At 52.4% G+C, this 21,176-nt stretch overlaps 6 protein-coding genes across 6 annotated transcripts; 5 read left to right on the top strand and 1 right to left on the bottom strand.

The window, feature by feature from the left end:
- Positions 1 to 697: 697 nt before the first annotated feature.
- N0V96_007813 (uncharacterized protein) lies at positions 698 to 2,056 on the top strand (the record flags this gene model as incomplete). The annotated part of the gene is made up of 3 exons (XM_053196441.2): positions 698 to 1,110; positions 1,219 to 1,300; positions 1,388 to 2,056. The coding sequence occupies 3 exons, from the start codon at positions 698 to 700 to the stop codon at positions 2,054 to 2,056; spliced, it is 1,164 nt and encodes a 387-aa protein (XP_053046092.1).
- Positions 2,057 to 5,129: 3,073 nt separating this feature from the next.
- N0V96_007812 (uncharacterized protein) lies at positions 5,130 to 5,531 on the top strand (the record flags this gene model as incomplete). Its single annotated transcript, XM_053196440.2, has 1 exon — positions 5,130 to 5,531. The coding sequence occupies one exon, from the start codon at positions 5,130 to 5,132 to the stop codon at positions 5,529 to 5,531; it is 402 nt and encodes a 133-aa protein (XP_053046091.2).
- A 1,236-nt stretch (positions 5,532 to 6,767) lies between these two features.
- N0V96_007811 (uncharacterized protein) lies at positions 6,768 to 8,969 on the bottom strand (the record flags this gene model as incomplete). Its single annotated transcript, XM_065758140.1, has 1 exon — positions 6,768 to 8,969. The coding sequence occupies one exon, from the start codon at positions 8,967 to 8,969 to the stop codon at positions 6,768 to 6,770; it is 2,202 nt and encodes a 733-aa protein (XP_065613282.1).
- A 727-nt stretch (positions 8,970 to 9,696) lies between these two features.
- N0V96_007810 (uncharacterized protein) lies at positions 9,697 to 10,343 on the top strand (the record flags this gene model as incomplete). Its single annotated transcript, XM_065758139.1, has 2 exons — positions 9,697 to 9,933; positions 9,954 to 10,343. The coding sequence occupies 2 exons, from the start codon at positions 9,697 to 9,699 to the stop codon at positions 10,341 to 10,343; spliced, it is 627 nt and encodes a 208-aa protein (XP_065613281.1).
- Positions 10,344 to 15,192: 4,849 nt separating this feature from the next.
- gen-1 (nucleotide-excision repair, DNA incision, 3'-to lesion) lies at positions 15,193 to 17,245 on the top strand (the record flags this gene model as incomplete). Its single annotated transcript, XM_065758138.1, has 2 exons — positions 15,193 to 15,196; positions 15,288 to 17,245. The coding sequence occupies 2 exons, from the start codon at positions 15,193 to 15,195 to the stop codon at positions 17,243 to 17,245; spliced, it is 1,962 nt and encodes a 653-aa protein (XP_065613280.1).
- Positions 17,246 to 17,964: 719 nt separating this feature from the next.
- N0V96_007808 (uncharacterized protein) lies at positions 17,965 to 18,487 on the top strand (the record flags this gene model as incomplete). The annotated part of the gene is made up of 2 exons (XM_053196435.2): positions 17,965 to 18,133; positions 18,210 to 18,487. 2 exons carry the CDS (start codon positions 17,965 to 17,967, stop codon positions 18,485 to 18,487), a joined length of 447 nt encoding a protein of 148 aa, XP_053046086.2.
- Between the last annotated feature and the right edge of the window lie 2,689 nt (positions 18,488 to 21,176).

Raw genomic sequence — 21,176 nt, 5'->3', positions numbered from 1 at the left:
AGAAATTTGATTCGAAGAGAGAAAAATGAAAACAAAGAGAAAGAAAGAGAAAAAAAGACGGAAGAAAAAGTCTGCAATTTTACGGATCATGGACGGAGCCAGTAGAAAATATCTATCCTTGAAAGCCCGCTCACAGTGGAGTTTTCCCGCTTCGCTGGGCGGGCTGCTGAGGCACGGCGGTGGTTGTTTGCTGGCCGGCGGTGTGGGGAAGGAAGGCAGGAGGACTCGAGAGTTCCATTGAGAGAAGGAAGACCTGTTGGTGGCTCTTTCCGGTTGGACTGTTACCCACTGTCGGACCACACAGCTTACCTCACCACCTTCCGCGAGCTGCTGTTACCCCAGCGACGTCACCTTTACCCGTCCGGACAGCTTCTTTCTCCACTCGGCATCATAGGTAGGCCACTGTCCACAATCCACAGCAGCTGCCCTGGGCGAAAAAAAAAGCGTACAGGTCTCACTTTTTCTTTCCTCTTTGCCCTCATTGATCTCATCGTGTCGCAAACCGCTTATCGCAAACGGCTGCTGCTGCTCATTTCTCCTACAGCCTCGCTACCCTTTTTTTCTTCTTGCTCTACCCCTCTCGTACGTCTGCAACTGACGCATCGCCAATCCCGACTTCGAGGTCCTTCACTACGAAAAACATAACACGTTGCTTATTCCATCAACACTCACACGCGCAAAGCACAGCACAAACAAGATGCCCACGTTAAGACGCAGAAGAGAGGCATCGCGCCCCGTCGAGGAGCCCGAGGTCGACGAGACCACATCCAACGCGATCGAACCGATCGCGAGCCACCTCGAGCGGCTCGACACAGCACCCGACGGCACAGTCGAGGCACTGGCTGTTGTCAACGACGCGACAGAGGTGGCGGCGGCAAAAGAGACCGAGGCACTCCAGATTGGCGAGAGAGATCGCGATCACCAGCACCCGCGGAAGCAGCGATCGCACCTTCCGAAAGCGCTTCAGTTCCCGCTTGTCACGGTGTTGAGCTTTAGCATCTCGAGTCTGTGCTACAGCTTTCTCAGCGAGTGGAGCCGTGGGGAGCTGGCGGGGATTTCAAAGAGCTTGGATACCTGGGGCGAGGTCGCGACTTTGGCAGGATGGCGCATGTAAGTTGCCTTTTGAATCACAGAAATCATCTTTCTGGGGGGGTGGGGGGTTCGCTCGAGGACCGGGCAGAGAAATGTGTTTTTGCTGACAATCGCGACCTCATGTAGATTCGAGCTTGCCCTTGGCTGGTTCGGCAACTTTGATAGCTACGATCTCGCAGCGCTCAACCTGCTCGCGCATGGTCCGCCGGTACGTTGTGCTCCGACGAGGAATGATGATGACGGCAGGCTTGGGACAGTCAACTGCAGCTTTCGCTTACATGCATTTTGCGTCTAGGTCTACCTTATCGCTACCTTCTACAACATCAGCACCGCCACCGCCATCTCGGCTCTGGGAATTGAGATGCTGTCTACCTTCCTGCCCTTCCAACTCCTGAGGCCTTTGTCGGGCGCGCATGCTGGCGCTAAGAACGTCGCCAACCGCGAGATTCTCACCGATATCCCGATCCAGATCTACACCACCATTCTGTCGGCAGCTATCTACAGCCTCACCCTGTTTACTGCTTACAAGACGTACCTGCCCACCACCCTCGTGGTCTACTTCCAGGGGCTGCCGAGCCTTGCGCCTGCCTACACCACGAACTTTCTGGCTACATTGCCCGTGACCGTTGCGTTTGGTGTTGCAGCAAAGTCCTTCATCTTCACGCCCTTTGTCGCGACTGGCGAGACTTCCGAGGACGAGAAGCTGGCCGAATTCGACCCTGCGACGGCCACGCTTGGCGAGACTCTGGCGTGGAACATTTGGGGCTACACGACGCGGGCAAAGGTTGTCATCCTGCGAACCGTGGTCGCCATGGTTGTCACGGGTGTCAACACCTATCTGCAGACTTTCATGACTGTCAACGGCGTCGAGTCGTATGGTGCGACTGCTTACTCCGGCGCCTGGGTCGCCGCGGCATTCTTCACCGGCATCGGCCTTGCATTCGTCGGTGGTGGAGACTCATGAGCGGGGATTGGGGAATGTGTACCTTACTTTGCCTTGCGACCGAGGCAAATTCTACCTTGGCGAGGCGGACAGCAGATGCTGACTGTCCAAGAAGAGGAGTTTCGGGGCTTTTCGAGGCCAAGGGTGGTCTTCTTTTTTTTCGTGTTGCTATTCAGGGGACTTTGCGCAGTCTTGGAAAGGAGGGGAAGTTGCTTGCTTGAAGGGGCGAAGATGCACATCAAAACGCTGTTGCTGCAGCTGCATCGCCCAGTGATCCATCCAAGTCGATGTATACCAATCTTTTCTTGCGTCCTCTTTTTTTCTTTGTCTATGTCTCGAGTAGTGTATACGTCTTTTGGTCTTCCTGTTCTTCGTGCGTCTTGTCTGTCCGGCAGGCTCCTATTCGCCCGTGATACTGCAGTTTCCTAGAGTGAGACCTTTATTAAGACAACGTTCAAGCCAATATCGCAGGGGGTTGGACCGAGAATTAGTGACGTGATGGTTTCGCGACGTTCACTTTTCCCTAAATATGGCATGCATACGTTCTACACTCGTGACCCTTACACCATCCCGTTAACAAGGAAGAAACCCTCCCCCTCCCCTCGCGTTCCTTCCCCCTTGCTAGAAAGTCAGCCTCGCCTGGACAATAGAATCGAGAGACTAGTCCCAATCCATCGGCTTCGTGCAGGAAGCTAGCGGAATTTGTTTCGTTTCCTTGTCTTGGATTATTTGGGACGAATACAGGGGAGAAGAGGAAGGGGGGAGAGGCTGTCTGATGTCTCTGATGAGTGGTCAGGTTAGCCGACGTAGGGCTGAAAAGATGGGGAGGTAGGTCAGGTAGGTAGTGTAGGAATGACGGAGGTTTCGGTCAGGGAAAAAAGCAGGATATTGGATTTTGGATTACCAATGCGGATTCGGTGAACCTGACGCTCAGGACCTGATGAGCTGGGGATGTTGAGCTTGGATTTGGTGCCTTTGGGTATTGCGATTCTCCAGCTTGGTAGGGCACATCTTTATTTCCTGTTGCCTGCGCGGCTGATTAATGTTATTTTCCCCCGTGGAGCTGGACAAGCTGGGTTACGGATCACACGGGGACATGAGTCCAGGACATGGCAACATTGAGATTGTTGAAAAGTTGTCTCGAGTGAGGCGGACAAATAATATGCAAGCCTCGAGCAGATCGCGGCGCAAGACGCAGGCGCAGGGTTGTAGGTTGCAGGTGCAGGTGCAGCAGGGTGGAGGATTTCCAGGTTCCTGGATTGAGGTGTTGGTGGTGGAACTTGACGTGAATGTCCTCCTCTTCAAGTGGGTGACAAAATCGATTGCCGCTCTATAGGTATCCAGTCGAGCTCCTCTAACATTCTCCCTATTCTTCTTCTTCTTTTCAAGAGTATTTTCTAATGAATATATAAGAAATGAAAATAGTGGAAATAATAGAGATTATAGAGATGAAAGAGATAAGAAGAATAAAAAAGTTACTTGTAGGAACATCAAGTACCTTAGGTAAGTGAGCATTACGATCTTTTAATGACCAGCAATCCTATTTTGTCACCCACTTGCTCCTCCTCGGGAGCTCGGGCTTAAAGACTTCACTCCAGGGCATGACATCCATGAACATCTCTGTCCGGATTTCCTAATCGGGGTGATTTGCTCCAGGGCTAGTTGGGTTTGGCGAACCATACCGAGAGGATTATCGACCAGGGTTTCGTCGCCTCTTGTTTTCCTGGGGATGCCTATGGACCAATGTGGGATGGATCATGGGTACACGGAGTATTCGTTTCTCAAGGCAGTTTTCAGTCACTTTTTCTTTTTGCTTTTTCTTCATCGGGGTGGAGGAGAAAGGGGGGCGACGGGCAAACGGGTGACGGGCTTACGGGATTCAACTGAGACATGAGACATTGAAGTCTTCTTTTTGTTTCGTATTTCTTGCCTTTTCTCGACCACCTTGCGTAGCTGTTCGCTTGCTCGCCTGCGGCGCACATGTGTGGATTTTGTACGGAATCTGTACGTGTCCATTGAGGCTGCTGCTGCTGCTCCTACTGCTGCTGCCGCTGCCGCTGCACGCCGCGCCTAGGTGAGGTAGATCAGGGCTTGCGGTCGGGTTTGCTTTGTGCCCGGACGCAGGGCGGCGGCAGGGCGGCAGGCAGGTCAGATCTTTGTTCGTTGCACGTAGGGAACATTCCCATGCACCGTAGCATTGCGGCTGGAGCTGGACCTGGACCTGGACCTGGAAGCTGGAGAGCTGGCCAGCTGGGGGCAAATGGGCAATGAATCATCGACAATTGTATGTGCTGGGACAGCTGGGGGTAATGGATGGGTTTAGGCTGCCGCGCCCGGACGACGATGTCAAAAGAGATTTGGGAAATATTGCCCCTACCTGACTAATATGCCGTGCACTTGACGCGGCTGTTCGGGTCATGGGTGTGGGGGTTGGGCTTTGGGGATGGGGAGGGGGTAACTCCGGGACTGAGGGATTTACCGGGAAAACGACGATCAGTAGATCAGCTCTTGGGATTATATCACTTTTTGAGCAGGGGGTAGGTGGGAGGCACGGAAGATGGAGTTTGCCGACTTATTCTATGTAGGGCGAAAAGGAGGGGTGTTCAGGCACACCGCGGGGGAACATCGTCGTAGACAGACTCGTATCGTCCGCAATCTCTCTTCCTTGAGTGACGGTGATGGACCGGGGGGCAGAACGCATACTTGCAGTTTGTCCTTCAGCTTGTTCCGGTCGGACTCTTGATTGGGAAAGTGATGTTTCGATTATGTCCATGGAGCGGCTGAGGCTGATGTCTTTTTTCTTGTCTCCGGTGGGCATTCTGCCCAGTGTGCCGGGCGGACGAAGCATGGTGGTGGTTGGATCCAGTCGGAGAGGTAAGGTAGGTATGGAGAAGTTCGGGGCAGCTTTCTTGCTGTTTCGTCGATATATGATCTTCAACGGACCGCCCATTTTTCTGGGAATGGTATATGGCTTTTGGTATGTTACCGCCGAGCTTTTAGAGTTATTTTCACATATCCCCCTCAGTGGAGACCATTCACAGTCATCTTTTCGGGCTTTTTAGAGTCCCTTTTTATTGGGATATAAGACGGATCAATGGCTCCCAAGTCCAAGCAGTCGTCGAGGAAGGGCAAGGAAGCCGCCGCCGCCGCTGCTTCTGCCGCCCAATTCGAATACTACGACGAGGTTTCTCCCGCTGGCACGACGGGTAGTTATTATGCCTCCTCGTCGACCACGGCCACGACCGGACCTAGTCCGCTGACGGAGTACGACGAGACCCCCGGTGTGGCGGCGGCGGCGGCAACGGCGACGACTACGGCTGTCGTCCAGTCCAAGTCCATACAGAGCGAGGGCGAGATTGTGTTACAGGGCCCGCTCGAGGTCGCTGGTTCTGTGAAGGCTGGGGGGAATATCATGCTGAATGGGGACTTTGATGTGAGGGATAAGGTAGAGGCGTATGGCACGGTTGATGTCAATGGGAATTTGGTTTGCGAGTAAGTACCTTTTATCTCTCCTGTAGATTGAGCATACATAGAGATGTACAGTATACTGATATCACGGCGGGAATAGTGGGAAGATGAAAGCCTATGGCAATATTTCAGTGGTGGGGTACATGTCTATTGGGTGAGTTTGTGTCTTTTTGATGCCACTATAATCGAGAGAAGATGGCGCTGATATGTGTTTTGGCAGTGATAAGGTCAAAGGCTTTGGAAAGTTGAGGGTCATGGGGACGTGTGAGGTCAATGACCTCGAGATATACGGAAACACGACGATACACGGGTTCTTGTAAGTTGATCCATTCCTCTCCGAGAGGCCTGGGTTCTGACTTTGTGTTGTAGGAAGTGCAAGAAAATGCTTCTGTACGGGTCCCTCACAATCGTGGGTCCGAATTCAGGGTATCACGTTGAAGAAGAGGAGAAGATTTGGGGAGCAATTATAAGTCGCGAGGAAGATACGAGTTGGTGAGACTGTGATGCTTTACGCAGTTACGGAAATAGATGGGAATGAGTACATCTTGAAGGCCGATTGAAAGGTCTCGGATGTCTCGAAACGGTGGTTCGGATGTCAGGGTGTTAGTTTGTCATTGGGCGTTTTATGAGACGGCGTTTGGTACTGGCGTTGACAAGGAATGGCGGCATTGGTGGGAACACTGCTTGAGAGGCATTTTTCTAATTATAGAAATGCAAATCCGGAATGGAATTTGACGATTAAACTTTTTTTTGCTCGTGCTTCCGCGCCAATTAAGACACTGGGCTCTCTCTTGACCGTTGTGAAACCCTATTTTAACCTGTGGACCGTGGGGTAGAATCATGGCAAATGGGTAACAGAATTTGACTTGTCTAGATCTCTATAATTACTATAACTATTTTTATTAATAGTTCTTTTCTCCTTCCCCTTCTTTATATTCTATGTAGAATAAATGTTAAGAAGTACTAGAAGGGATAACATAAAAGATAGTGACGGTAGCGTGAGAGGCGATAGAACGTACCTTTGTATGTTGGGGCATTGGCTAGCATGCCATTTTGTTACCCACTTACATGGCCACAATGAAAGGCAAAAACCGAGATGTAACCGCATCGCCACATGCGCTCGAGTAGCCCGACGATGCCAATGCCCTCGACGAGAAGGTCATCGGCCTTATTGACTTCGCTGGCAAAGACACGATGATGTTCACCACTGGCCGCTGGGCTCAATCTGGTTCGTGTCGTAAGTTGATATGACTAAGACTACCACCTAATCCTCCGCCTCATCGCTGATTCGTCCCAGGCGTTCCGCCAGCATCCCTTTTTGCGCTCCGATAACTTCATCTAAAGTGACTTGCAGCGAGTCCATGTCCTGCTTCTTCTTCGCTCTTCCCGCCCTCTTGTACGCGTTGCCTACGATGGTCTTGGCCAAAGTCTCAACGTCACGGCCACTGGCCCATCCCCTCGTTAGGCTGAGCTTTTTGAAGAGACGGTAGACCGTCTCCAACTTGCCATCGTTTGCTACTCTTGCTCCCAGAATGTTGATCTTGAGCTTCTGGACCTCTTGCCTCAGATGCCTCAGACATGCGTGTGGGCTCATAGGCTGGAATACAACCTGTTCTGGGAATCTACTACGCAATCCAGGATTGACCTGTAGGAGAAAGTCCATCTCGACGGTATACCCTGCCAATATTATAACCATATTGTTTCTGTAGCGCACTTGGGTCATTGCATCGACTAGCTCGCCGATAGCCTCTACATGGAACTCGGAATCGTTCGCAAGCCGATAGGCTTCGTCGATGAACAAGACCTTTCCGAGGCCAGTCTCGAGAGTATTGAGAACTTTCGGTCCCGTTTCTCCCACGTGCTTTCCAACAAGATCACTGACCGAACAGGTCACAACCTCCTCTGTGGAAAGGAGGCCCATGTCATAGTATAACCGCCCAACTTTTCGCGCGGTTGAAGTCTTGCCAGTGCCTGGTGGCCCCTTGAAAATGAAGGTCCACGGAATGTGAGGTCTGGGGTCTATGTCGTAAAGCCGCATGCCAGCGACTAAGTTCTGATAGCCTTCAAATTGCTCAACGATCCTGTTGAATCCGACGAAGCCTTCAAAGAGCGTAGCGCGGCTTTTGCCAGCTTGCGATTCCCGGTCCCAGTGTGGGTCAATGTCGCCAGGCTCTATGACAACATCTACAGACCCTGATTCACGCGATGCGGACGTGATTCGTGCGTTGATGCGGACTTTTGCCTGGTTGAGTAGATTCTCGACGTCGCCCGCGTTCCCGAACTTGGGGTTGATACGCATGCGGCTCAAGACTTGTCTAGACACCGCCGCAGCGTCCTTTGACATCTCGAGGCCACTTTTGTCGACTTTCAGATCCATGATCTGGCACAGCTCATCCTCGCTGTAGGTGTCGAACCGCAACGCAGTCTCCTTGGGGAAACGTCGCTGGAGCCCAGGGTTACTGTTGTTGAACAGTTGTCCCATTTGATAGTCGTAACCAACCAGGATGATGCACCTGTCCTCTGGTTCGGCGGACACATTCGCAACGAGGGTGTCGAGGACGGCGATGCGAAAGACGTCCGTCTTGTGACCGGCGTCCTGGGCTCCAGGATAGAGCATATGTGCATCATCAATGATCAGCACATTCCCTCGAGCTTCTTTCAAGACGCCCATGGTCATTTTTTCGGAGTGTCCTATATATGCGCCGATCAAGTGGGATGGGTTTCGCAACATGATCTTCTTTCCGGAAACGAGGCCAAGATCGATGAGTATCTGGCCGTAAAGCTGCGCAACAGTCGTTTTACCTACGCCAGGTGGCCCGAGGAACACTCGGTTAAGACCAATCTTGAGCGGTTCCATACCTTGAAGCTCTCGGCGGTAGTTGATCTGGGCATAGTCGATGATATCGCCGCATTCACTCTTGACCTTTTCGAGCCCTATCATATCCTGAAGCTTCTTCCATGACTCGTTATCGTTTCTCAGATCTTTCGGCTCTGTACCTAGAAGGTCCTCTGACTTTAGTATCTTTTTTTGACCATTGGTTGAGTCGACAAGCCTGCGATCATTGAGGTCCTCTCCGTCTTCCAGTTCTCGTCGCGGAAAATTTACCGGTCGAGATCCTCCAGTCGAAACATTCCTGAGCCATTGAGCGTATTCTTTCTGCAGCCGAAGACTTCGTCTTGGGCATGCCTTTTCCAGTTCTTCTTCTAGGCGGTGAACGTTGGAAAACGATTTCGACTTCCGCTCTCGTGCCACTCGCTGCACCAAGGCACGAAGGCTGCGATCTTCGAACCCACCCTCAACCGACATGCCCCTTTTCTGTATCATACGCACAGTGAGCTGCTTGAGTTCCTCGTTGCTGTAGTCTGCAAGAACCAGAGGGCTCGGTAGTTCCTGTGAAGCCTTCTCGTTGCCCTCGATAGACTCGAGAAGAGAATTCTTTCGCGTGGAGATGATTACAACAAACATTAATGCAGTCTTAGTGAGGTCCGCCGTGGTATCTGAGCTCTGTATACGGTATGAATCGCGATTATTCCAAGGGCTATATGAGCTGCTGTCGTCACTTTCAGAGGAATCGTAGTATGCACTGTCTGACGAAGCTTGACCGAGATTTGGTTTGTCATAGAACATAACCTGATAATTGTCAGAACTTAGCAGCGCGTGGTCGCGGGTTTAACTTACTGTTGGATGAAGTTTCCTTTCAGGCCTTCGCCTACGATTCGGGAAGCTCATCGGGAGCAATAGTGATAGTCAGAATGATGAGGACGTTGATGACAATGTCGAACAAAACAATGCCTACGACAGCGATTTGGATTCAACCTTGGGCAGCACAGATCAGCAAAACCACGCTCGGAAGATGAGAAAGTGGAAAGGCCTTGCCAAAGGGCGTTTCGAAAGAATGCTTCTGATTGCATCGTCAACACAGGTCTGAGTCCAAACACAACGATGTGAATGTTTCCAACCCCACTAACCATATGTGATAGATAACATAGCACCAAACTATCGTGACATTTTTATTGATCTTTCCATCATCAACAAACTGGAGCAAGTGAATTCGCTTTCGCTCTTACGCCCGAAAGCTTTCTCTTGTGGCGTGCTCAAGGGGAATAAGGTTACGGGTTCTGTTCTCTAAGAACTCCCAGGCACGGGCATAAGCATGTTGGCTAGAGGCATGGCGAAACAATCAGGGTTCAACATGCTATCTATCTCAACATCCGAGGTCTGGCAGAAGTGCCACGGAGAAGACGAAAAGATGATCAAGGCCATCTTTTCTCTGGCTCGAAAACTATACCCTTGCATCGTTTTCGTTGACGAAGCTGATGCAATGCTTGGTGCGCGCAAAGCTGGCGAGAAGAGGCATATCAGGTCGATGCTGGATCAGTTCCTCATGGAGTGGGACGGCTTGATTACGGACACAAGAGCTCCTCCCTTCGTTTTACTTGCTACAAATAGGCCGTTCGGTTTGGACCCGGCCGTTCTTCGACGAGCACCTGTGCAATACATCTCGACATCCCCACGCAGGACGAGCGAACTGATATACTTGGCTTGTTGGACGAGGATGAGACGCTGCAACACAACAACACGGATCATATCGCCAAATTAACCCCGAACTACACTGGGTCAGACCTCAAGAATCTCTGCGTCATGGCTGCTACCAACTGTGTGAATTCACAGCTGAGCGATACGACCGAGCGCATCTTGACGAGGAAACACTTCTACACGGCAATCCAGACTATCAGCGCGACCAATGTAGGCAGAGTGAGCGCGAACGAATTCAAAAGATTCGAGGAACGACTGCAGGGGAATGGCGAGGGCTCAGCGAGGGATGCAGACGAGGACTAGAGTGGATTATAGCTGCGCCTGGGCAACGATCTCTCTGCTCGTTACAAATTGATAGTGACATCAGGTTGTTGTTTAGTACTGAAAAATGGGATTGAAAAAGTACAAGAGAGGTCACAAGTACGATAAATACCTAGACAATAGTAGTCGCGACAGGCGTTGCTTATATAAGATTCTTCCTGGTGAGTACCAGCAATACCAAATGCCAGGCCAGACCAAATAGGTGCAAATATGTGGTATCCCATCAACCGCTAGATGTGTATCAACATATATGTATACGTACCTTCATAAAAAGTCCTAATAACAATATATATAAATCCGACTTTGTTTCCCTTGTATTTGCTTATGAATAGTTTTGAAATAAAGTGGAAGTTAGAGAAAGACTGGAAACGGACATACTAATGCCTTTGAAGGTAGTAGTTGATGATATAAAGGACGGGAGGCAAAGCAAGGGTACGTACCGAAGGTTTCTCCGCGTATTCGGAAGTTGAATAATCCGCGATAGATATGTCCTGGTCGTGCACGGACTTGGTGCGTACCAATCTGGCCAGCGCATCTGTCAGTGGATGTTAGGTGGAAGCCCCGCCAGCCCCATCGCAGCTGCCCCCAAGGTCCCTAACGGCAGGGAGCTCACAGAGCTAAACCGAACATCACGTCAGGTCGCGACTCCCCTTGCATACGCGACCCGCAACCTCATCACAAGCATGCGCAACTGTACTTCGCAACACGCCCAACAGCCACCATCGATTTTCCGGTGTCAAATGCATCCATAGTGATCGATGCGCCGATTTCCAGGCCCGCAAAACATCCTCTCATTGCACCCCTTCCGAGGAAATGGCCTCTACCGAGGAGGGCGCAGACGCCATGGACATTGAAGTGTCACCCAAAAACAGGACCTCGGTCGAACACGATATACACCAGTCGCTCGGTTCCATCAGCAACTCCGTCGAGTCACTCGAGATGCGCGCCGATCCAGACGCGCAAGCTACCGTCACCGACTTCCTTGACTTTACCGAATACCTTCCTTCCGATATGACGCGATCATTGACCCTGATCGGCAAGCTCGACCAAACATACACCGAAGCGTCAATCAACGTTCACAACCTCACCTCGACCTGGGGAAAGCTACCTAGCATTCCCGCTGAGGAGCGTCCATCTCCCGTACAATTGCGCGCAGATATTTCCGACAGCCTGAACCACGCAGTCAGCTCCCGGGTTTACGCGCATGCCGAGGCAGTGCGCATGTCTGAGAACGTCAACCGTCACTATAATCGCGCAAACACGATATTGGCTAAGTTGAAGAACCTGCTGGAAAACTATCCGGCAGAGGAACAAAAGAGCCCCGTGGCGACCTCCAAATCTCAGCTTGTCAGAGCGCCGCGGGTGATGCGAAATGGAGATGGCGAGAAGGTGCGAAGGCCACGGATACCCAGGATTACTGTGCCTGGCGAAGTACTGCCGCCGTACGACCAGTTCGTAGCATACTCGGACGACAGTGATGAGAGCTCTGAAGAGGAAGACGATGAATCTTTGGGACGGACGCCAGCTCGGACAACGCCAGCACCGCGCATCAAAGTTGTCAAGACCCCCAAAGCGAGGCCACCAAAGACCCCAAAGGCTGCGTCCTCGTCGCGACCTCCCAAATCTGCTGCGGGCCTGGCTGCTGCGGCAACTCCCGCTGTTGTGCTGCAACCTCCGCCAGAGAACGCCGTCATAGGAAGCGCGGACGCCCCCTGGTTGCAATTGACGCCATGGGAACTTGCGAGGCTTAGAAAGCGGATGAAGAAGAATGCAACATGGAGTCCTAGTGATACCATGATTTTGCGAGAACTCAAGACGCTCGGCCGTGGCATTGATGCCTACAAGGAGGCAAAAAAGAAGGCCGAAGACGAGGGCAGAGTTTTTGACCAGGTGCCTGCGGCTCTGGCCCCTGATGCTGAAGCTGGCAACAAACCAATTCCGGAAGGTGCCATTAGCGCCGCTGCGCTTGCGTCTGATGACATCCAGCTGAGCAATCGGGGCATGAAGCTCAACGAGGCCAAGAAGCTCAAGCGAGAGTCACTGGCTAAACAGGCTGCAGAAGAGGCGGAAGAATCAGCCAGACAGTTTAGGGAAGCTGCAAGACTTTTGATGTCTCATGAAGCATCGTCATCATCGGCCGCGAACAACACCAACACCAACAATAACAACAACAACACTACTACACCATCCACTGCAAACAATAATGCAACCAACACAGCTGCAGATCAGCCGAAAGGCACAAGCAAAGCGAAGACTCCGGCCAAGCCAAAACCCAACGGCAACAAGCGGAAGAGAGATTCTATCCCAGAAGCTGAGGCCGAGAAGCCTGAGCAGCCGCCAGTTGAGACACCAGCGCCTCGTCCCGCTCCGAAGCGCACCAAGACGGAGACTCCGGTCCCGCTTCCTCATCTAAGAGCCAGTCTCGCTGCGCAGCCTCTAACAGAGTCTACTATACCACCTCCTGTTCTTACACCAGGCGGTACTGCGGTTACTCCCAAGATGACAACCCCAGTGCCGATTCCTGTTCCCGGACAAGATGGCTCGGCGACAATAGGCACTGGCGCTGCGGCTTCGAAGCCAGCGAACACATCCGCGCCGGCCTCTTCGCCGACTGGTTCGGTTGGGCCTCCGGCGTCAGTCGCAAGCACTGCTCCGGCAAGTATACTGACCAAGCCACCTGCAGAGACGCCAATACCGCCACCCATCTTGTCCCCCAAGAAGTCAACCACGCCCATTCTTCCTCCGGTGCGTGACTCGGCAGCCCGAAGGGAAACAAGGGGGGAGATGGCAAAGAAGAATCAGCAGCAACTGGATAACCCCACACCAGTGCCGGCGCCACAGGTTCCGCAAGCACAGCGCTCGTCATCTGCAGCGCCTTCGATCAAACAATCAAGCTCGCGTGCGGCGACACCAGGCACCACACCGGTGCCCGACGGCCAAGGGAGACGTCCCAGCTCGCGAGGAAAAGCTATGAGTCAAGAGCCACAGCCTTCGCTAGCAACTGACCGACCCCGTCGCGCTAGTACCGCGCGAAATACGCCAGCTCCCGAGCAGCGACAGCAGAGCAAGAGGACTAGAAAGCCTGTGCCTGGTATCGTCAGCAAGACCAACGCTGGAGGCAGCAGTGCCGTGGGTAAGCGAAAAGCGGCTCCCAAGAAGAAACGCGCTCAGAAAAAGGAAAAGGGCCAGCCGATCGAGATCGAGTTGGAAGAAGACGACGAGGGTAACCCAATCGACCCAAAAGAGCCACGATACTGCGACTGCAACAGAGTTAGCTTTGGCGAGATGATTGCGTGCGACAATGAAGTAAGTGCTTTCCGTCTAGCTCGAGGTCTAGAATTATACTGACAATTGTTCTTTTCTGCGTTCAAAAGAATTGCGATAAGGAATGGTTTCATCTAGAGTGCATGGGTATGACCCATATTCCTGCGCGGACGACGAAGTGGTACTGCCCCGATTGTCGCCTTCGTCTGAACATTGGGGAGAAGGGCGAGATTAATGCTAGGGGGATTAAAGCTTGAGATGAGGTCTCAGATGCGAGGTAAAGCGTTGAATTAAAGGGAGATAACTCCAAGGGTGTTTTAGAGGTGATTTTTAGGAGCGAGAAGTGAAGCTTGCCCAAGCTCATGACGGGCAAGGAGCCATTACTGTACATTATTATTCGAATGTATCAACAGTATATGAAAGCTGCACCACGGTGTGGCTGTTACGGCATCTGCGAATCTTCTAGTGACGCGTTGTTGACGATTGCGAGGGGATGAACATTGTTGATGCGAATGAACCGACTGCTTACTGCGTACAACAACTTATCTTGTGGCTGCGTTACATGTTGTCCTAAACAGGTAGACTTCTATAGAGTACCATGATCGGGCGACGGGACTGCGGTGGGTTACACGGGACCGTTCGGCACATGTGGGGCCGGCCACTGCTCTGTGTCCGGCTTCTTACTCAATGCAACGAGTGGCTGGTGGTTAGCGTGGCCAGTGCATTAAATCGAGTTATGAATTCCAAGGACATTGTCGATAAGAGCGCCTAGAGCGCGCACATGTCTGAGTAGGCTTCAGCGTGCACAAGCGAGCTCGATTCCAAATTTGGCTCAGAACTGTCGTATTGTTGTTCGTTGGCGAGATATGCGGGATTGAGGTATTGAAGTTGTTTAAAGTCAAAGTGGTTGATGGTGGTCAGTGCGCATGCACCTTCCTGGGTTGATGTTGGTGATGTATCTGAAGCACCCCCGTGCCTACCTACCTTTTCCAGTATGTTTGCTGTTCTTTTTTTCCATCTCTTTCTCTCTTGCTCCATTTCATCTCAACACTTCTACGAGTCGTCCAAGTGTTTCATTCATCCCAAAATTCAGCTTGCGAGTCACTCTCTTGTGATTCCTGAGTGCTGAATTCAACGGATGCATCTAGCCAGCCGACTTACACGCGCCTGCCTCAACGTGGTATCCACGTTTTCATACCTCCGAGCCCTTTTACCACCGATTCCCTCTCAAATCAAGCAGGCCCTGAAGATGGGCATTGCGGGGTGCGTTCAGTCTGATTTGTTTTCGCGGGGGCTTGATTTGACAATCGTTTCTACTTGTACTAATCATATCTTGTTAGTTTTTGGGAACTCGTCGACCGGGCAGGCGTCGAGAGATCCTTTGCACAATGGGCCACTGATCACTTGAAGGAACAAAAGCGACCACTTCGCATCGCTGTCGATGCAGCCCATTGGCAGTTCAAGAATGTCTCTGACGCCCAGGAAGCTGCTATTCAACAACGTTGGTCACCCATTTCCGTCAATCCCTCATTACTGCCTTGATCTGGTTTGCCAATTTAGTTTATTCATGTGTATTCTGCACCATTTTCAACTTATGCATTTTTGTTTCTCTTTGGAACACAAGAGATTGCCGAGGCTGACAATCCCGACTAGAATCACCAGGTTCCCACCCACGAGAGAAGGCCATCCTCGAACGTTTGCTGCCGTTGATGCGGCTCGGTATCCATGTGGTATTTGTCTTCGACGGGGAACAGCGTCCACAAATCAAGCGGGGCTCCAAACGGTATGGCCAACGAGAATCAACCAGCGCCCTCTTAAAGAATACACTGGATCACATTCTCGTACCTTGGCTCCAAGCACCAGGCGAAGCGGAGGCCGAGTGCGCTTTACTCCAGCAAGAAGGTATCGTCGACGCAGTCTGGTCTGAGGATGGCGATTGTTTCATGTTCGGCTCCACTGTTGTCATCAGAGACCTGCGGGATACCAAGAACCACAAGTTCAAGGAACATGCGCGAATCTTCGACATGAGAGGCATCCGTCGCTTGAATGCTGGGTTTTACAATAAGAAAAGCGTCACCTGTTTCGCCATGCTTACTGGATGCGACTACGCCCCTTCTGGACTTTTAGGCTGCGGGACACGTCTGGCTCAAGAGCTTGTCAAAGACGGAGACCTTGTCGAGGGGTTCTGGCGTATTCAGACGCTTCCTCAAGCGAATCAATGGCGATCGCGTTTGGAGGATTCGATTGAGGACATCACCAGCCGGACGAATCTGCACTTCAACACGGAAAAGTCCAACATCATGACTTTCCCTGATCTTCGGGCCCTCAAGAATTGTCGCTCGCCAGTCGTGTCAACCTTGGCTACACTCGGAAGGCTCTCTTTCCTGCAGGATGAGTGGTATGGCACCCACACAACGAATAGCCTGGCAACCACGATTCCTTGGATGCAGCAATACTACTTTTCAAGAATGACCACTGTTTGGTGGGTCAGGCAGTTTACGCCTATGGTATTGAACCAGAGGCTTCTCAAAGGCGAAGCTCAGGCTCTAGATCTCGTCGCCAAGGTTGCACAAAAACGCAAGGAGAGCCCAACGAGTTCCATCGAACTCGACCCCTGTATTGTGTTTCCCGGTATCGAGAGTGTCTTCATCGAATCCGAGGGAAATCTTTTAGTGAACAGATGGCGAAACGATCGCGAGTCGGCGGGCAGTCCGATCAAGAATGGGAAGTTTGACATGCTGGATGCAGTTCTAGGGCTTGGGATGTCCGACGAAGCGTACCAGGCGTGGAGGAAGAAAAAGCGTTCACCTTCAGCAGCCAAAATTCATCCGGCACATTCAGCGCGGGCAAGTCCGCCTCCTCAGATGAGTCTTGGCCGCCAAATACATTTCCCGAACAGTTTTCAGGCGAACGGCGGTGTTCTTGAAGACTCAATGGAGCTCTCGCACATCGCCTTTGATGCCAATGGTGGCGCCGAAACCATTCCGCCAGACCTTCTGAGGCTCCAAGAGCAGATTCTTGCGGACTGCCAGGCGAACAAGATTCGCACACCCGCTATAGAGCTTCGAAGTCATAGTCAAGTTGGTCAGGACAAGTCTCTAATTGACAGCAGACACTCTGAGGGGTTGGTCGCGCCCTTGCTGGTCCACAAGCATGCCATAATGGCGACTACGAGCCCTTCAGGTCGTTCCATGTCCAAGGCTGCAACGACGGCGAGTCTCGCTGATATTAGAAACAAACGACTTCCAAAGTTCGAAGCGAAGCGAGGCATAGAAAAGACATCGAGAGGTACGGGATACGATGGAAGCATTGCTCTTCGATACGGCAGCGCTTACAGCCTCGACGACGACGACGACGATACTCCCCACGAGTCGACGTCCGCCAAGAAGAGAAGGCTGGAGGAAACCACTGCGGAAGATGTACGAACCGAGGCCGCCGGGATGAGAGCAAGGCGCATGCTTCTTGAGATTGAGCTGGACTCCTCCCAGGGTTCCATTCGGATTGCCAAGGCGAAAGGAGACGGGCGATGCAAGTCTACAGCACGGGAAGCTGTGACAGGTGCCGCTGAAGCGCGGATGAATGGTGGCGGCACAGTTGACGATCCATTCGAGATCTCGTAACGGAGTTTTTCATCTCAAACCTTTATTCTTCGGCTTCAACCTGATCTATCAGGTGACTAGAGCGAGCTTATAATCTGATCCTGAAGGGGTAAATACGTACGGATGGAATGGAGGGAACGATATCATGTACAGTACAAGCATTATCACAAGCCAAGCAACCTGCGCAGAAGAATATCATACCCGAGTTGATGTATTTGTATGCCATCAACTATAAAATTCAGAACAGCGCGTCGCGTCTTTGGAAGTAGGGTGAGATCAACTTTTAAGTCCCTTTCCGACGGAACTTCCGGGGAACGCATAGGTGCAGTATGTGATGAATAAGACGACGAGCATGGATTTGCATTGGAAACCGGTCAATGGTTTCGCGATTTCCTTCCCGAGGTAAACATTCCGAAGCTTTCATCGGGTGCCGTCAGGGCTTCCGGGCCGAAGACTTGTGGGGATGGATGGTGCTTCCCCCCCGCCCGCCGTCCCGCACCTGGGAGCGGGAGACGGATATAAACGTCACCTTGCTTCCTCCCACGTGCTTGCAATAGTACGCTACTCACAATAACATTCACTACCTTCCTTACCTTATTACAGAGTATTCCTTTGCAAATATACGCAAACTCTTGAAGGAGGACTAAGGTTTCTGAGACTTCGCCAACTAATAGAAGGGGACAAGAATGGCTTCATTTGCAGCCACAGAGGGCGTGGAGCCCCACGACAGCTACTCCAGAATGGAGCCGTTCTCGGCCAGCGAGACGGCCATGGAGCGGGACCTCCGGCTCCGGATACGGGACTTTTACCGGACCAGCGACAACAGGGACTTGAACGAGCGCTGGATCGAATTCTACACGCCCGATGCCAAAGTGAAGATTGGTCCGGCGGCGGCAGAGAAGCATGAGAGTGAGTCTTACTACCTACTTAGTACCCAGCATGTGCTTTGAGGCACGGGGACGGCTGACATGTTTGTATTCATCAGACCTCCGTCAACTACGGGCGGACATGTGGAGCTCTGTCGCGGCGAGGAAGCACTGGATCACGAGTGCGATCGGGTCCGCTACCGAAAAGGGTGTGTACGTCATGCTCAAGGGGGGAGTTCGGAGGAAGGGGTTGGATGGTGCTGAGAACGTCTTCAGCTGGGCGGGTAGCGCAGACTGGGTGAAGCAGGATGGGGAGTGGCGGATGGATGCATATCGAGTTTGGCTCGACCAGTGGGCTCCCATTGAGGGGGAACTGCCTTCGGTGTCAGAGTTTTGAAGTGTGACATATGACGGCGCTGGCTAAAGCGGAATATCCAGAATTGAGCAGTGTGTCGAATAGCAATGAGAAGTGTATGTGAGCCGGAGCAATCCAGCCATTGAGATGTGGCAGTCATTCATTGAGCGTCGGACGCTTGCCAATTGGCGGCGCAATGCGATTTGTCGCAGCCACCGTGTTTCGGCGATGGCATTGCTCTGCCCGTCTTTAGCAGCGAGCAGATTGGCCTTGAGTTCGTCGATGACGGCAGATTCATCCGGTGATGGCTTCGACCTCAGACCGCCCCATGCGCTTGCTTGCGCTTCGACGGCGTAGCGGACGCGGTTGGCCCCGTGCCTTGCATTCATCGCGCGTCGCCTCGTCCAGGCTTGGTCTTGCGTAGCTACGCCTCATCCGAATGGGTTGCTTAAGTAATTGGACCGAGGGTAGCCAGGAACTCAAGTAGATATTGCCTCAACAGAATCGTGACAAGTCGCCGGCATCTCAGTTCTTGAAACGGCGATGATCGAGGTTCACAATCCACCCAGTAAAGCTGAAGGCGAGGTTGGGGGAATGAGGAGGGGTATCCAGGAGAGCCCCTCCATACGTCAGCTATGGTGCGTTGTTCTCGTGGTCCACGGTAGAGCTGTGAGTGGCTCGTTCACCTGACGTGGTGCCCCCCGTTCCTCCACCGAGGGGGGGTCAGGTGTCTTTGTCAGTCGGACGGCCTGGCCCTGAGCCGCCGAGTGTGTGGCAGTTCAATGGGGAAGCGGTGCGATAGGACGGACGGATGACCGTCGACGGGAGGATACGGGATAACGACGGCATACTGTAGAGGGAATGGAAGGACACCGTTAATTTAGTCTGGAATCCGTCCATAATTCCACCCCAGGAGGAAGCCTGGCCCAGTTAGCACCAGTTGAGACTGCGCCGCTTGTCATCAGGCCAAAGCGGGATGATGGCATCGGTCACCAGCCCCAGATCGTCACCTTCATCTGTCTTTTGTCCGTCTTGCCGTCGTCCGTCTTTCGTCTTCAAAGTTGCTGGCACAGAGGTAAACGCACGCACAGCCCAGGTGTCAGCAGCTGGTCCCCGCTCCAAGGATGGCTTGTTGGGGGTTTGTGATGGGATTTGTGACAGCAGTAGTAGGTATTTGGCATGCCAGGCTTGGACATTGTAGCTTTTGACTGGACCTCGCGCCGTTGCCGCCTGCATCTCCGGCCTCGGCAAGAGACTCTATGTGCGTATGCAGAGCTGAGCTTAGGTAGGCGTTTGAGTGACTTTGTGAGTGTGTGTACCAAAGTGTGTGAGTGTGTGGCAGACACTTCGGAGATTCGGTAGAAAGCAATGGAAGAAAATGTGTCAATCTAATGGTGGACGGATGAGAGGGGTCTCAGACAATATTGAATTCGTAGTTGAATCAGTGTCCCGTTCATCTGGCATGACGGAGAGTTTGATTTGGTCGCTTCCGTCAGGAATTCTGAGGATAGATGAACTGATAACGCTACTGCGCGCGTACTCGGTGCCTGCAATCAACTAGTAGGTGAAAGAGAGAATAGGCCGAAAGGCGCAAATAAAGGAGGTAATTAATAAGTTGGAGCTTAGCCAGGCTGGGCTGGGCTGGGCTGGACTGGACTCAACTCCGGTTGCTGAGGTTCAATGTCGGTTTGAGAGAAGTGAGCGAGAGCGAGGGCTTGTAAAGTGATCGGAAGTGCCTCTTTGGCGTCTTGAAAGTGTTAGCCTTGGTAACCCGCGCCCGTTGCAGCCCAGCTTCAGGTGTCTTCCATTGTCTCTACGTACCTGCAATACTGTTGTAATTGAGAGGTACCTGTTCGTAGGAAGTCAGGACCATGTATCTTCCGTCAGCTGGTACGGTCATGTTCGAGTTCTCCGACAAGCAAGAGCTGCGGCGGAGGTACGGGAAGATACATGACCAGGTACACAGCACCGGGGCCCCCAGACTGGCAGTCGCAAGAACCAACCACCCCCCCTTGTCCGCTGCGAGCTGGTCCAAGATGGGTGCGCTGTATCTGCAGACTGCATCTGTATCCGCGGTGCGCGTCCTGCCCGTGATGCGTACCGCAGGTACCTGCCGGGCGAGGTTCAAGCCGAGAGTTACCTCCAGCCTGGAACCTACCAGCTCGTGGATGCAGTTGCAGAACAGTGCCAATCCAATCGCAGAATCCCACCATCTGTCTCTCTGTTTTCCCCTCCCCCTCTCTGAAGAGTGCATCCCAGCAAGTTGTCTGCACTTGACACCCCTGTCACTCTAGTTCAGGTTCCTCCAACAGACTCAGTGAGAAGGGGGGCATGGAGGGGTGGCTTGGAGAGGAGACTGGATTGATTGGGGGGCACGCCGCGCCGTACTCCGTACTCGGGGGTGATGGAGGCGCGCAATGGAACCTGAACAACCAACTGGGGGAGAGAGCGAAAGCATTCAAATGCCCCGCTTCCATCCCGCGGGCGGCCAGCAGCTGAAGGTACCTTGCCTGAGGTGCCTCAGATATCTTTTCATTGCTAGGTATGGTAGCAAGCAAGGTTCTGTTGTGCCTGGGTACGTCGTTGTGACTGAAAGTGAGGTGTTGTTGAGTATGAGAGTTGGCAGGCCTCTCGCATACCAAACGAAGCAACTTGGAACCGTCAGAGAGGCCGCCCTGTTACGTGCCCAGGTGGTGCAATGTGGTGTCTTGTTTGGATAGTACGCCCGGCT

This window comes from Colletotrichum fioriniae, assembly GCF_027942845.1.
Source record: "Colletotrichum fioriniae strain IMI 355084 chromosome Unknown scaffold_9, whole genome shotgun sequence".
Lineage (NCBI taxonomy): Eukaryota > Fungi > Ascomycota > Sordariomycetes > Glomerellales > Glomerellaceae > Colletotrichum > Colletotrichum fioriniae.
Note: the sequence above shows the minus strand (reverse complement) of the source record. Positions and strands in the feature narration are given on the sequence as shown.